Genomic DNA, 12,813 nt, shown 5'->3' on the forward strand with positions numbered 1-12,813 from the left:
CTTCTCTCCCTTCTTGTTCCTCCTCCTCGATTCTTCATATGTTGGGTGTTTTGTGCTCTGCTCTTTCTAGGAGTGCTCCCATCTAGAGCAGTCCCTGTAAGATGTTCTGTAGAGGTGGTTTGTGGAAAGCAAATTCCCTCAACTTTTGTTTGTCTGGGAATTGTTTAATCTCACTGTCATATTTGAATGATAGTCGTGCTGGATACAGTATCCTTGGTTCTAGGCCCTTCTGTTTCATTGTATTAAATATATCATGCTATTCTCTTCTGGCCTGTAGGGTTTCTGTTGAGAAATCTGATGTTAGCCTGATGGGTTTCCCTTTATAGGTGACCTTTTTCTCTCTAGGTGCCTTTTTACACTCTTTCCTTGTCCTTGATCTTTGCCATTTTAATTATTATGTGTCTTGGTGTTGTCGTCCTTGGATCCTTTCTGTTGAGGGTTCTGTGTATTTCCGTGGTCTGTTCGATTATTTCCTCCCCCAGTTTGGGGATGTTTTCAGCAATTATTTCTTCTAAGATACTTTCCATCTCTTTTCCTCTCTCTTCTTCTTCTGGGACCCCTATAATACGGATATTGTTCCTTCTAGATTGGTCACACAGTTCTCTTAATATTGTTTCATTCCTGGAGATCCTTTTGTCTCTCTCTATGTCAGCTTCTATGTGTTCCTGTTCTCTGATTTCAATTCCATCAATGGCCTCTTGCATCCTATCCATTCTGCTTATAAACCCTTCCAGAGTTTGTTTCATTTCTGCAATCTCCTTTCTGGCATCTGTGATCTCCTTCCGGACTTCATCCCATTTCTCTTGCGTATTTCTCTGCATCTCTGTCAGCATGTTTATGATTCTTATTTTGAATTCTTTGTCAGGAAGACTGGTTAGGTCTGTCTCCTTCTCTGGTGTTGTCTCTGTGATCTTTGTCTGCCTGTAGCTTTGCCTTTTCATGGTGATAGGAATAGTTTGCAGAGCTGGGACGAGTGACGGCTGGAAGAACTTCCTTTCTTGTTGTTTGTGGCTCTCCTCTCCTGGGAGAACAGCGACCTCTAGTGGCTTTTGCTGCGCAGCTGCGCGCAGACAGGGTTTCTGCTTCTTGCCCGGCTGCTATGGAGTTAATCTCCGCTGTTGCTGTGGGCGTGGCCTGGCTCGGGCAGCTACTCCAAAGTGGTGGAGTCGCGTTGGAGCAGGAGCGGCTGGGAGCCTATTTATCTCTGTAAGGGGCCTCCCTGCTCCCTGCAGCCCAGGGGTTAGGGTGCCCAGAGATCCCCGGATTCCCTACCTCTGGATTAAGTGTCCCGCCCTGCCCCTTTAAGACTTCCAAAAAGCACCCGCCAAAACAAAACAACGACCACCAAAAAAAAAAAAAAAGAAAAATTTTTTAAATTTAAAAAAAAAATTTTTTTTCAATTAAAAAAAATAAGGTGGTCGCTCGTTTTTCTTTATTCTTCAGTGCCAGCCTCAGGCCTCTGCTCAATGGCCTTGATGCCCTGTTTCCCTAGTATTGGAGTCTCTATCCCTTTAAGACTACCAAGAAGCGCTTGCCAAAACAACAGCAAAAAAAAAAAAAATTAAAAAAAATGAGCGCTCGCTTTTCTGGTGTCATCCTGCGCCAGGCCACCGGTGCGCGCTTACTGTTCTTGCTGCCCTGTTTCCCTGGTATTGGGGTCCCTATCCCTTTAAGACTTCCAAAAAGCACTCGCCAAAACAAAACAGCAAAAAAGCAAAAAAAATAAAAAATGGTCGCGCGCTTTTCTTATGTCCTCCGGCACCCGGCCTCCAGTGCCTGCTCACTGTTCTTGCTGCCCTGTTTCCCTAGCATCCAGGTCCCCCTGGGCACGTACTGTGTCTACACTCTGGCCCGGATCGCTGGGGCTGGGTGTTCGGCAGTCCTGGGCTCTGTCTTCCTCCTGCTCTGCCTATTCTTCTCCCGCCGGGAGCTGGGGGGCGGGGTGCCCGGCTGCCGCCGGGCCGGGGCTTGTATCTTACCCCCTTCACGAGGCGCTGGGTTCTCTCAGGTGCGGATGTGGTCTGGATATTGTCCTGTGTCGTCTGGTCTTTATTCTAGGAAGGGTTGTCTTTGTTATATTTTCATAGATATATGTGGTTTTGGGAGGAGATTTCCGCTGCTCTACTCACGCCGCCATCTTCCGCCCCTTCTAGCATAAAGTTTTAATAACTATTTTAATACATTTGCCTCCCATTGTAATCCTATGTTTTACCTTTTGCATTTAAAAACATCATTCCTAAAAGGGATGCATAATGCTTAACTAGCCTGCCAAAGGATCCATTTCATGAAAAATGAATAACCTGTCCCCTAGTAGAGCATGGATTATAAGTTACCATACTTAATTTTCTGACCACAATTTAAGAAAGCAGTTTTCTGCCTAAGTGTCTTTCATAGGAAACCTTAAAAAATTTAAAGATTAAAAGGGGATTTTTTTCTTTTGGCTCCTCTGTGGGCCCTAAAAATTACTGTGCAATCAACTTTGACTTTTATTTGAGAATCTGTCTTCAGGGGCTAAGTTATTACCCTGACATAGCTGGAGAAGACATGGTTTTCTTGTTTGTACTGGGCTGCATTCAGTAGATCTCTGTTAAATCCCTGGGTGTGGGGAAGAGGTTCTGCTCCTTCTGCAAGCACACCTCCTCAGGAGCTTCCCAGGTGTGATGTGAAACCGCCCTTCAGAAGGGGAGGGCAGGGGAAGACCAGAGGAAGGCAGGCCATTCCAGATTGGTAGGTGGCAGGTTTAAATAATCAAGGGAATTTACAGTGGCTTGTTTTCGGCGATGGCAAGACCAGTAGATCTCCACACCCGCCCATGAAATCTTGAGAGTTTATATAGAAGCCTTAACTGGGTTCGGTGAGTGTGTTGGCCAGATGGTCTCAGCACCACATCATTGTCTCAAGGCTATGTCCTTGGGGCAGCCTCTAAGAGATAGGAAGGCAATGGAGTGCACATCCCAAGGATAGGGGAGGGGTTGAGGAGCCTCCAATTGCCTGGGCCCAGCTCATGGGTCAACCAGCAGTCACTTCCTGATGACCTCCCTCAGCAGGTTCCAGTTTACTTTTTTTGGATTGTGGTAGGGGTCACACTCTCCTGGAAGTTGCCTGTCTTGCCAATGGTTTCAGCCCCGGGCAAGTTCACTATGGATACAGTGTGACCAAATTAAATGATAGTAAAACGTTTCTGGGGTGAAAGGGTTATACCCAATTTTATTTCCACTGTGGCAGGTCAATCACTAAAATCCCATTCACTCAGAGTGAGTCTGCATGCAGCAAGCCGGTCTCTGCCTCTGGGCCTCTCTACCTGCACAGCCATCCCACACAGCCATCCTCTGAGCCCCTCTGTCTGCACAGCTGTTTTGCACAGCTGTCCTCTGGGCCTCTCTGCACAGTCGTCCCACAGAGCCGTCCTCTGGGCCTCTGTCCTCGGCACTGCCACCACTCCAGCCTCTGCTCTGCTCTCCTGCAGTCTTGCAGCCATGCCACCGTGTCTCCCAGACCACTGGACCAGAGCTCTTTATCAATAGCAATGTGTATTGCCCACACTTGTGTACCAGGGCCAGGTGAGAATCCTGGCCACAGGGACTTTCATTTTATCCACATTGCCCCAGACAGTGTCTCGTGCCTCCTGCCTTTCAGGGCCACAGTCTCCATGGGGTAGATGTGGGAGCTTGCGTGCTCCATGGGAATTGGGACCCTGACGTTTTCCTGTGGAGCTGTTCTGTGGTGTATCCTGGTGGAGAGGGATTAGAGGTTTAACCATGAAACTGTTAGTTTATGGCTGAGACTGTGAATACAGAAGTACAGAAAACATAGGCAGAGTGACTAGAGGTAGGTTTACATAAAATGTCACCGCTGGCCTTTCCTCAAGATACTATTTTGCAAAAGGTGGCAGAGTGAATTTGTTGTGATGTGAAACCATCATTCTGGTCTGTTACTTGATTACAGCCAGCCCCTTTATCTTTAAAGCATTCTTGGTAGTCTTCTAATGTTCTCCAGAAGAATGCTGAAGGAGTAGGTAGTTGGTACTTGGTTCTTTACAGGTGCTATCTTGTAAACAAACAAACATTTTTGTGAAATTTCAAATTTATTTTTATTTCCACCAAGTTTGTGAATCTGGGTCACCCACCTTCTTGTGTTTCCAAATTATTATTTCCTCTTCTTCCTGTAGGGAAGCAGTTCTTCAGACTGTGATCAAGCACTGTCTGAGAGCCTAGATTATCTCCACCTGTAGGCAAATCGTATCACATTTATTTTACAGTGATCTGGAAAAAAGGGATGATAACAATGAAAACAACAACAAAAAGCATTTTTATATCTATTTTGGCAACTCTTTTTTGGTAATAATTTTATTACCATGCAAGTCACATATCTTACAAGTTGCTTATTTAAAGTGCACAATTCAGTGATGTTTATCCACAGGATTGTGCTATCATCACAGTCAATTTAGAACATTTTCATTACCCCCAACCCTTTAGCAGTCCTTCCCCCCGCCCCCTGCCCTCTAGCCCTAGGGAACCACTAATCTACTTTCTGTCTCTTTAGTTTTGTCTATTGCAGATATTTCATATAAGTGGAATCATAAAATATGTGGTCTTTGTGTCTGACTTCTTAGCGTGTTTTTAGGGGTCATCCATGTTGTAGTATGTATCAGTACTTCATTCTTCCTTGCGACCAAATAATATTTCACTTATGGATATACCATGGTTTTGTTATCCATTCATCTGTTGATGGACATTTAGGTTGTTTCCCCTTCTTGACTATTATGAATAATACTGCTATAACATTCACATGTAACTTTTTATGTGGACATGTGTTTTCAGTTCTCTTGGCTATATACTTAGGAGTGGAATAAAATATTTTTTAAAAGTGAAATTAAAATGGTTAAGTATTATAGAATCTCTAGAAGCTGTTCGCTTCCATAGAATGCAGTTTGCAAAAACAGTGCTTAAGTAGAGAGAATGTTGCTTCTTTTGAGTGTGTTTCGTAGGTTTGGGTAGAATTTTGGTAGGCTATGGTGTGTTTTGTTAAGTTACTTGTGAACATCTTTCTTCATCTATAAAAATGTTAGTATCTCTGGATGGTTTAGGAGTTGATAGACTGTGTAATTGCTTACAAATATTCATTGTTCCTTTCTTAATACCATCTTGGGCCATGGATTTGTTTTGGCTAGTAGCCTGTGAGCAGAGGTGATATGTACTTTCTTCCAGGCAGAAACTTTAAGAGCTAGCAAGTGGTTTGTGTTATCTCTTTCCTTCTGCCCTGACAACTGGTGGATGTTCGAGATAGACACAGCTCCATCAGCTTGGGTACTAGAATGAAAATGATTTTGGGCAGAGCTCCAATATACAGTAGACTTTGACATGAGCAGGGAAAAAAAATGTCATTTTAAAACCATTAAGATTTGGTGACTATTTGATACTTTAGCACAGTGGTCCTCAAGCAGAGGCAGTTCTGCAGTTCTTACTCTGAGACATTTGGCAATGTCTGGAGGCATTTTTAGTTATCATAACTGGGGAAAGTGCTGTTTGGTATCTAGTGGGTAGATGCTGATAAACATGCTAGAGTGCTTAGGACAGCCCCCACAACAAAGTTTGGTCTGGTCCAAGATGCCAGTAGTGCTGAGGTTGAGAAACCCTGTGTTAGTATAACCTAGGTTATCCTGATTAATGCAGGAGTGTTGAAAAGATTCAATGGAATGAATTATATAAAACACTTAAAACACAGGGCGGCCCCCTTATTTTTTTAAATTATGTGGCAGAGCCTGATAGTAGCTCTGAGGTTTTCCCTTGTGCTCATGGGTAAAGGGGTCTTTTCCAACTCCCCTAGGATTCAGTTTAATTGTAGTTCTGTTTCTGTTCATAAATTGTCTCAGCTTTAGTGGATTCATTTACCCCTTAAAAAGGAGGGAACTAACATTAAATGCTTATTTAGTACCAGGCTCTTTATATATTTTTTGATTTTTTTTTTTTTTTACAAATACTCTTTGAAATTGTTATTCCTATCTCCATTTTGTTTTAGATGAATAAATTGAGGCCCTGGAGGTAAGCAGTTTGACCAAGATCACACAGCTTTTAGGTGGTGGGCCTGGAATTTGACCCAGGTATGTTTGCCTGCAGAACCCTGTTCTTCTCACACTACTATACTACCTCTTTAGCATTGGTTTCAACATAAAGGAAGGCAATGCCTGAGAGCTAACAGTTATGTGTTGTATTAGTTATCTATTGCTGCCTACCACTTTAAAACAACAAACATTTATTATCTCATACACTTGAAATGAGAATCAGGAATTCAGAAGGTAAGCTGGGTGGTCTGGCTCAGGATCTGTTTTGAGGTTGTCAAGTTGTCATCCACGACTGCAGTCATCCAAAGGCCTAATTAGAGATGGAGGATCTGCTTCCATGATGGTACACTCACATGACTGTTGGCAGGAGGCCTCAGTTCCTCATCACACAGGCCTCTCCTTAGGGCTACTTTATTGTCTTTGTGACTTGGCAACTGGCCTCATCCAGAGTGAGGGATGTGAGAGAGACAGCAAGACAGAAACTACAACACTGTCTTCTATGTCCTCACCTCAGAAGTCACATATCACTTCTGCCATGTTCTTTTGGTCACACAGACAATGCTGATACAATGGAAAAGGGCTGTACAAGGGCATCATGAATCCTAGCAGGTGGAGATCACTGGGGACTTTCTTGGAGGCTGGTTACAATATTGTGCAAGATCCTTATTTCCAATAGTTGCAAAATTAGAAATGGCATTTCCTTTTCATAGTCTAAAATTCCAAACCAGAATTTCAAACTTTAAAATACCCATATCACTCACAATATAAATGAAAATATAAATTTGCTCTTATACACATTTGGTGAATGAGCAAACTCGAGTTCTTGGTCTAAAAGCTGTGTTGCAAATACTTCATTTGGAATATTTGGTTTGTGTTTTAATGGACTGACTAGCACAGGCCTCTTGAGTCCTGAGAAGGTCAGATTGCTTGTGTTACCTTTTTTTTTTTTCCTGGAAAATCTCCCTGTACCAAACACTGAATTCTTCATTTTCCAAAGCTCTTCCAACTTCCTTACGTTTTTATTGCTGATTTGATGTGCTTGAATGGCAGCCAAAGTATAAGAAAAATGGTAGATGCAAGGACTGAGTGGTTTCCATGGAGACTTCTTACAGGAGACTTTCCTTTCTTCATTCAGTTGTTGCTGATAAGCACCCCTTCTAGCTAATGTGTGGTACCCATCAATTTGAGTGGCTCTTGGAAAGGGAATTTGTTTAAACAAGTTCAGAACTGAGTTTTTCTCTCTCTAAGGTTGAATTAAGTTTTCCTGAAATTTGAGGATGTTAGTAGGTCTTCTTCCTGAAGCAGTTTAACTATACTTTTGTGTATTTCACTTGGTTTGAGCTTTGGGGAATAAAGGGCCTTGACTGGGTACAGAGGTATGTGGATTTACTGTGTCTAATCGTGCAACCATGAAATCAAAAAAGTTTCCACCTCAGGAATCAGCCCATCACTTTTAACCACTATTGATTGCATTGGCTTAGGACTTTTTGCTTCCTTTAAGTATTTTCCTTTTTCTCTCAAAATTGTATTCAGTTGGATGTGACCAATTCTACATGGAGGTTGGCTCACTCACTTTCATTCTTGACTTCTACAGTCCCAGTGTCATGCTTCTTTTACACAGTGATAACTTTCCTTGACTTTTTCTATTGACTCGACATCCAATGCATCATATTTTCTTCCTTAGACATAGAAGATTGAAAAAAAAATTCAGGATTTGAAGAAAATTTGCAAAAGTGAAGAACATTGTGAAAGAAACAGCTTTAATTTTAATTTCACTGTAGCTAGAATAGATGGCCATCTGCTGGGCAGAACTGCCTTCTCATTGCATACGGCCCAGTGTAGGTGCCCACATCAGTCAAGGTCAAGCTGGTCACCAATACTACATTTGGTTCTAAGAGTAGCTGTGTATAGGAAATCTTGACATAATAGAGTTTTATAGTAAAGTGTAGTGTCACAGTTGTCTGCATGGGTGGTGACAGTGGGGGTGGGGAGTTGTCTAATATTTGAAAGGTAGGAAGCGGGAGATTTTTGTAATTTTAAGATATCTGTTATCACTTTTAAGAGTTCTTTGATTATTATAAATGCATGATTGATGCTGATGTTTAGTCCTGGAAGTTTTGTGAGCAGTCATTTTGAAAAGGGACCAGAATGAGAATAAAAATTAATCATGAAAATCATTTGTATGATTGATTATGCTGTGGTTCATTACAGAAGTTTTAATGCAACTTACATATTGTGCTTGTATCTTTGGGACTCGCATTCTTAAGAGCTTTTACTTTGGACTTTGTAATGTGTGTCAGCATGTCAGCTCACGAGCATGTTTTCATCAGTGTATCATGTTATATTGAGACTTGGATGGAATGTAAATCTTTTATTAGCCTAAAGCTGAGTCTAATCCTCTGCATGGCTTTGGTAGAAAATCGATTTCCTCTGTTCTGTCCAGATTTTTCAGGTCAGTGCTCTTTGGAAGTTTCCCAGTTCTTTTAGCTTAAAATAGATTTTGTTTCTGTGCTACATACTGGTATCCTTTAACAGGACACAGGGATCTAGAGAGTGAGAAGGCAGAGCCTGATGAAATATCCATGAGTCTTTCAATTTCCATTAACTGGTTGACACACTGCACCTTTGAGAAGCCACTGAATTTGTGTGCTTTCAAAAACAGCATTTGGGGAGCAATTATAAGTGATACCTGTAGGTGAGGCAGTGTGCTTGACTTTAATGAGTTCTGCTTGGTGACCTGCTCATTGGGTTACTAGAAGTGACCTGTTCACCAGAAGTGAATGGAAAAGAGAGGAACTGTTCGTGCCCTGCTCAGTCCATTTCATGAGTATGGGCCATTGGAGCTGGAAGTAGGGTGGCCAACTTGGACTTTCTCAATTTTAGCACTGAAGTCTCACATCCTGGAAACTGCCTCAATCATGGGCAAACCACATGACTGGTCATCGGGCAGTGAAAAGTATGCAGATGGATGGTTTGGCACTGGTGAGTACCCTTACAGATATTTTAAGGAGGGGTTTATTATAGACACATAACAACTTGGTACCTAGTGATGCTACTGGGTGAGTAATTCTACTTTGACTGAAAAGCAGAGGAATGAGAGGAGATGGAGGTTTTTCTTCCCTCTGAACTTAGGATGTGTTTAGGGGATGCTTTGGTAAAAAAAAATTATTACCAATAATTTTTATCTTTATCTCTTTCTGGATAATGCAAGGACCTTTAACTCCACTTATTCCTTCTCCTAACTTACATTATTTTTGTCTTATATTTTAGTAGTATATGTTAAACTCCACAAGATATTATTATTTTATGCAGGCATTGTTTATGTAGGTCAGAGTTTAGTGAACTCTTTCTCTAGTGGACCAGATAGTAAATATTTTAGCTTCTACAGCAGCTACAAACAATACATAAAAGATTGTGCATGCCCATGTTCCAATAAACTTTATTTACAAAAACAGGCAGTGGGTCAATTTTGGCTTGCTGACCTTAGTTTGCCAACTCCTAATATCAGTTTATCTACATTTGCTACTTTGTTTACCCTTCATTTCTTGCTACATCTCTGAGGTTCTATCTGGGTTCATTTTCAAGGCAAGAATGTGTTTGCTCCTATCTCTGTTTTTCAACATTGTGCTGGAAGATCTAGCTAGTGGAGTAAGGCAGGAAAAAGCAAAAGGCATACAGATCAGAAAGGAAGAAATGAAACTGCCTATTTTGCAGATGACATTATTATGTATAAAATCTGAAGGAATCCATAAAATAACTCCTAGAACTAATAAGTGAGTTCAGCAGGGTCATAGGATACAAGGTAAACATACAAAAATCAATTGTATTTCTGTATACTAGCAGTGAACACATGGACACTGAAATTAAAATAACCATTTACAATAAAAAAATAGGTACAACTCTAACATGCACAGGATTTGTATGCTGAAAATTATACAGTACTGATGAAGGAAATCAAGATCTAAATAAATGGAGAGACATCATGTTGATGGATTAAAAGACTCAAAATAGTAGATGTTAGTTCTCCCCAAACTGATAATCAGGTTTAACATAAATCCTATAAAAAATCCTAGCCAGAATTTTTGTAGATATAGATATGATTATTCTAAAATGTGTATGGAGAGACAAAGGAACTAGAATAGCTAAAACAATTTTGAAAAAGAAGAATAAAGGAGAAGTCAGTTTGCTTAATTTCAAAACTTATTTAACTACAGTAATGAAGACTGTATAGTATTCGTGGAAGGATGGATATATAGGTCAGTGGGATAGAAGAAAGTACCTGGAAGTAGACCCATAGAAGTATGCCCAATTGATGACAGAATTGCAAAGGTGCTTAAATGGAGGGGAGAAAGAAGCCTTTCAACAAATGCTGCTGGATCAATTGAACATCAATAGGCAAAAAAAATTGTTTTGACCTAAATCTCACGCCTGATATAAAAAATAACTCAAAATGGGTCCCAAATTAAATATAAAACAAAATTATAAATTAAAAAGAACCTGAAGATCTTTGGGACCTAGGTAGCTTAAACCTGACATTAACGGTATGATCCATAAAAAGAAAAATGGTAAATTGGGTTTCATAAAAATTAAAACTTACTCTGAGACTTGATTAAGAGAGAAGCTGTAGAGTGGGAGAAAATATTTGCACACCACATATCTGACAGAGGACTATCTATAAAGAACTCTCAAAACTCAATAGTAAAAAATAAAAAAATCCAGTTAGGAAATGGGCAAAAAGACATGAGCAGACATTTCACTGGAGAGGATATACAGATGGCAAATAAGCACATGAAAAGATGTTCAGTATCACTACCCATTAGGGAAATGCAAGTTAAAGCCATAGTGAAATAGCACTACATACCTATTGGAACAGCTAAAAAAAAAAAAATGACATCACCAAATGCTGACAAGGCTGCAGAGAAATGAGATTATTTGTACTTTGCTGATGGGAATATAAAATGACATAGCCCTTCTGAAAAATAGTTCGGCAATTTCTTAAAAACACTAAATATGCAACTACCATATGACCCAGCAATTGTTCAGCTGGGCATTTATCTCAGAGAAATGAAAATTTGTGTTCATACAAAATCCTGTACATGAATGTTTATAGCAGCTTTATTCATAATAGCCCATAACTGGAAATTACACAGATGTCCCCTTGTGGCCAAATGTTTAAACAAACTGGTACATCCATACCATGGAACACAACTCAGCAGTAAAAAGGAATGAACTATTGAGAGATGCAACTGGATGGATCTCTAGAGAATTATGATGAGTGAATAAAGCCAAAGCTGGATGCTTACATACTATATGATTCCATTTATATAATATTTAAATGACAAAATTATAGAAATGGAGAACAGAGTAGTGGTTCCCAGAGGTTGAGGGGGCAGGGGTGGGAAGGAAATGATTAGCTATAAAAGAGCACCATGAGGGATCCTTGTGGTGATGGAAGTGTTCTCTGTCTTGACTGTATCAGTGTCAATATCCTGGTTGTGCTATATATATATATAGCAAGATGTTCCCATTGGGGGAAACTGAGTAAAGGGTACACAGTATCTTTCTGTATCATTTCCTGCAACTGCATGTGAATCTATATCTCAAAATAAAAACTTTGATTTTAAAAAAGTATTTAAGAAAAAAAAAGATCTGTAAAGATCAGAGTCAGAAGAATAAATACTAAATAATGTAGCACTTTTGTAGTTGCTCGTGTTCTAAGGTCCTGGCCCAGTTTTGTTCTAAAATGGAGCCATGTGGTTCCATGTGAGTCCCTATACGAAAGTGTATGACTTTTTTCCTCAAGTACTTCTAATTTGGGATGCTGTTCTCTCTTTACCCTTTGAGAGTCTTCTGCCTCTGGTTTTCTGTTAGACACAAACGCTTCTTCTTTTCAGTTCCAAGGTCATTTCCAAGCATCATAAACTTTTATAATTTCATTTTTTGCAGTGTGTTCTTACCCATGGACCTGAGTAGCTGAACGCTTGACTTGGTTTTCCTGAATGAATTTTCCCTTTGCCTATATAATAGAGATTTTTAGATGTCTCCTGATATTTATCCCTTTCTTCTCTTTTGCACTAGGAATTCCAGTTTTGGGCTGGGCACATGAATAAAGGTTGCACTACTCAGATTTCAATAGCTAGGTGTGGCTTTGTGACCAAGAATGATCCTTCTTTCTATTTTGATTAAGCCACAAATTAAATGGAGCTATCAATTTGCCTTAATACTGAGTGAATGGGTAACATCAAATACTTTATTTAAAAGTCTTGTGTTATGGGTTGAATTGGGTCACTGTAAAAAACTGTGTTGAGGTCCTACCCCCCAGTGTCTTGGAATGTGATGTTATTTGGAAATAAGTCTTTGCAGATATAATCAAGTTGAGATCACAGTGGAGTAGGATGGGCTCTTATCTATGCAGGAAGAATGCCATGTGAAGATGAAGATTGGAGTGATGTATTTTGAAGCCAGCCTTCTCCTGGGGCTGTCAAGTGCTGGGAGAGAGGCATGAACAGATTTTCCCTCAGAGTGCTTGGAAGGAGAAAACCCTGCTGACACCTTGATTTTGGGCTTAAGCCTCCAGAACTGAGATAATAAATTAATTTTTTAAACCCTGGTTTTTTTTGTTTTTTTTTTTTGAGAGGGCATCTCTCATATTTATTCATCATATGATTGTTAACAACAATAAAATTCTGTATAGGGGACTCAATGCTCAATCATTAATCAACCCCAAGCCTAATTCTCAACAGTCTCCAATC

The 12,813-nt window shown here is 40.2% G+C and overlaps 1 protein-coding gene across 14 annotated transcripts in view; it reads left to right on the forward strand.

The window, feature by feature from the left end:
* Window positions 1-12,813, forward strand: part of REPS2 (RALBP1 associated Eps domain containing 2) — a 274,803-nt gene that overhangs the window by 50,155 nt on the left and 211,835 nt on the right. The window contains exon 1 of one of the 14 annotated variants that reach the window (XM_057496023.1): window positions 8,751-9,043. The exons of the other annotated variants lie outside the window; for them this stretch is intronic. Coding sequence (XP_057352006.1) covers window positions 8,993-9,043 — 51 coding nt within the window. The 5' untranslated portion in view covers window positions 8,751-8,992. Of the gene's footprint in view, window positions 1-8,750; window positions 9,044-12,813 lie in introns of those variants that run through there. 14 annotated transcript variants of the gene reach the window in all.

The sequence above is a fragment of the Manis pentadactyla genome, chromosome X, assembly GCF_030020395.1.
Source record: "Manis pentadactyla isolate mManPen7 chromosome X, mManPen7.hap1, whole genome shotgun sequence".
NCBI lineage: Eukaryota > Metazoa > Chordata > Mammalia > Pholidota > Manidae > Manis > Manis pentadactyla.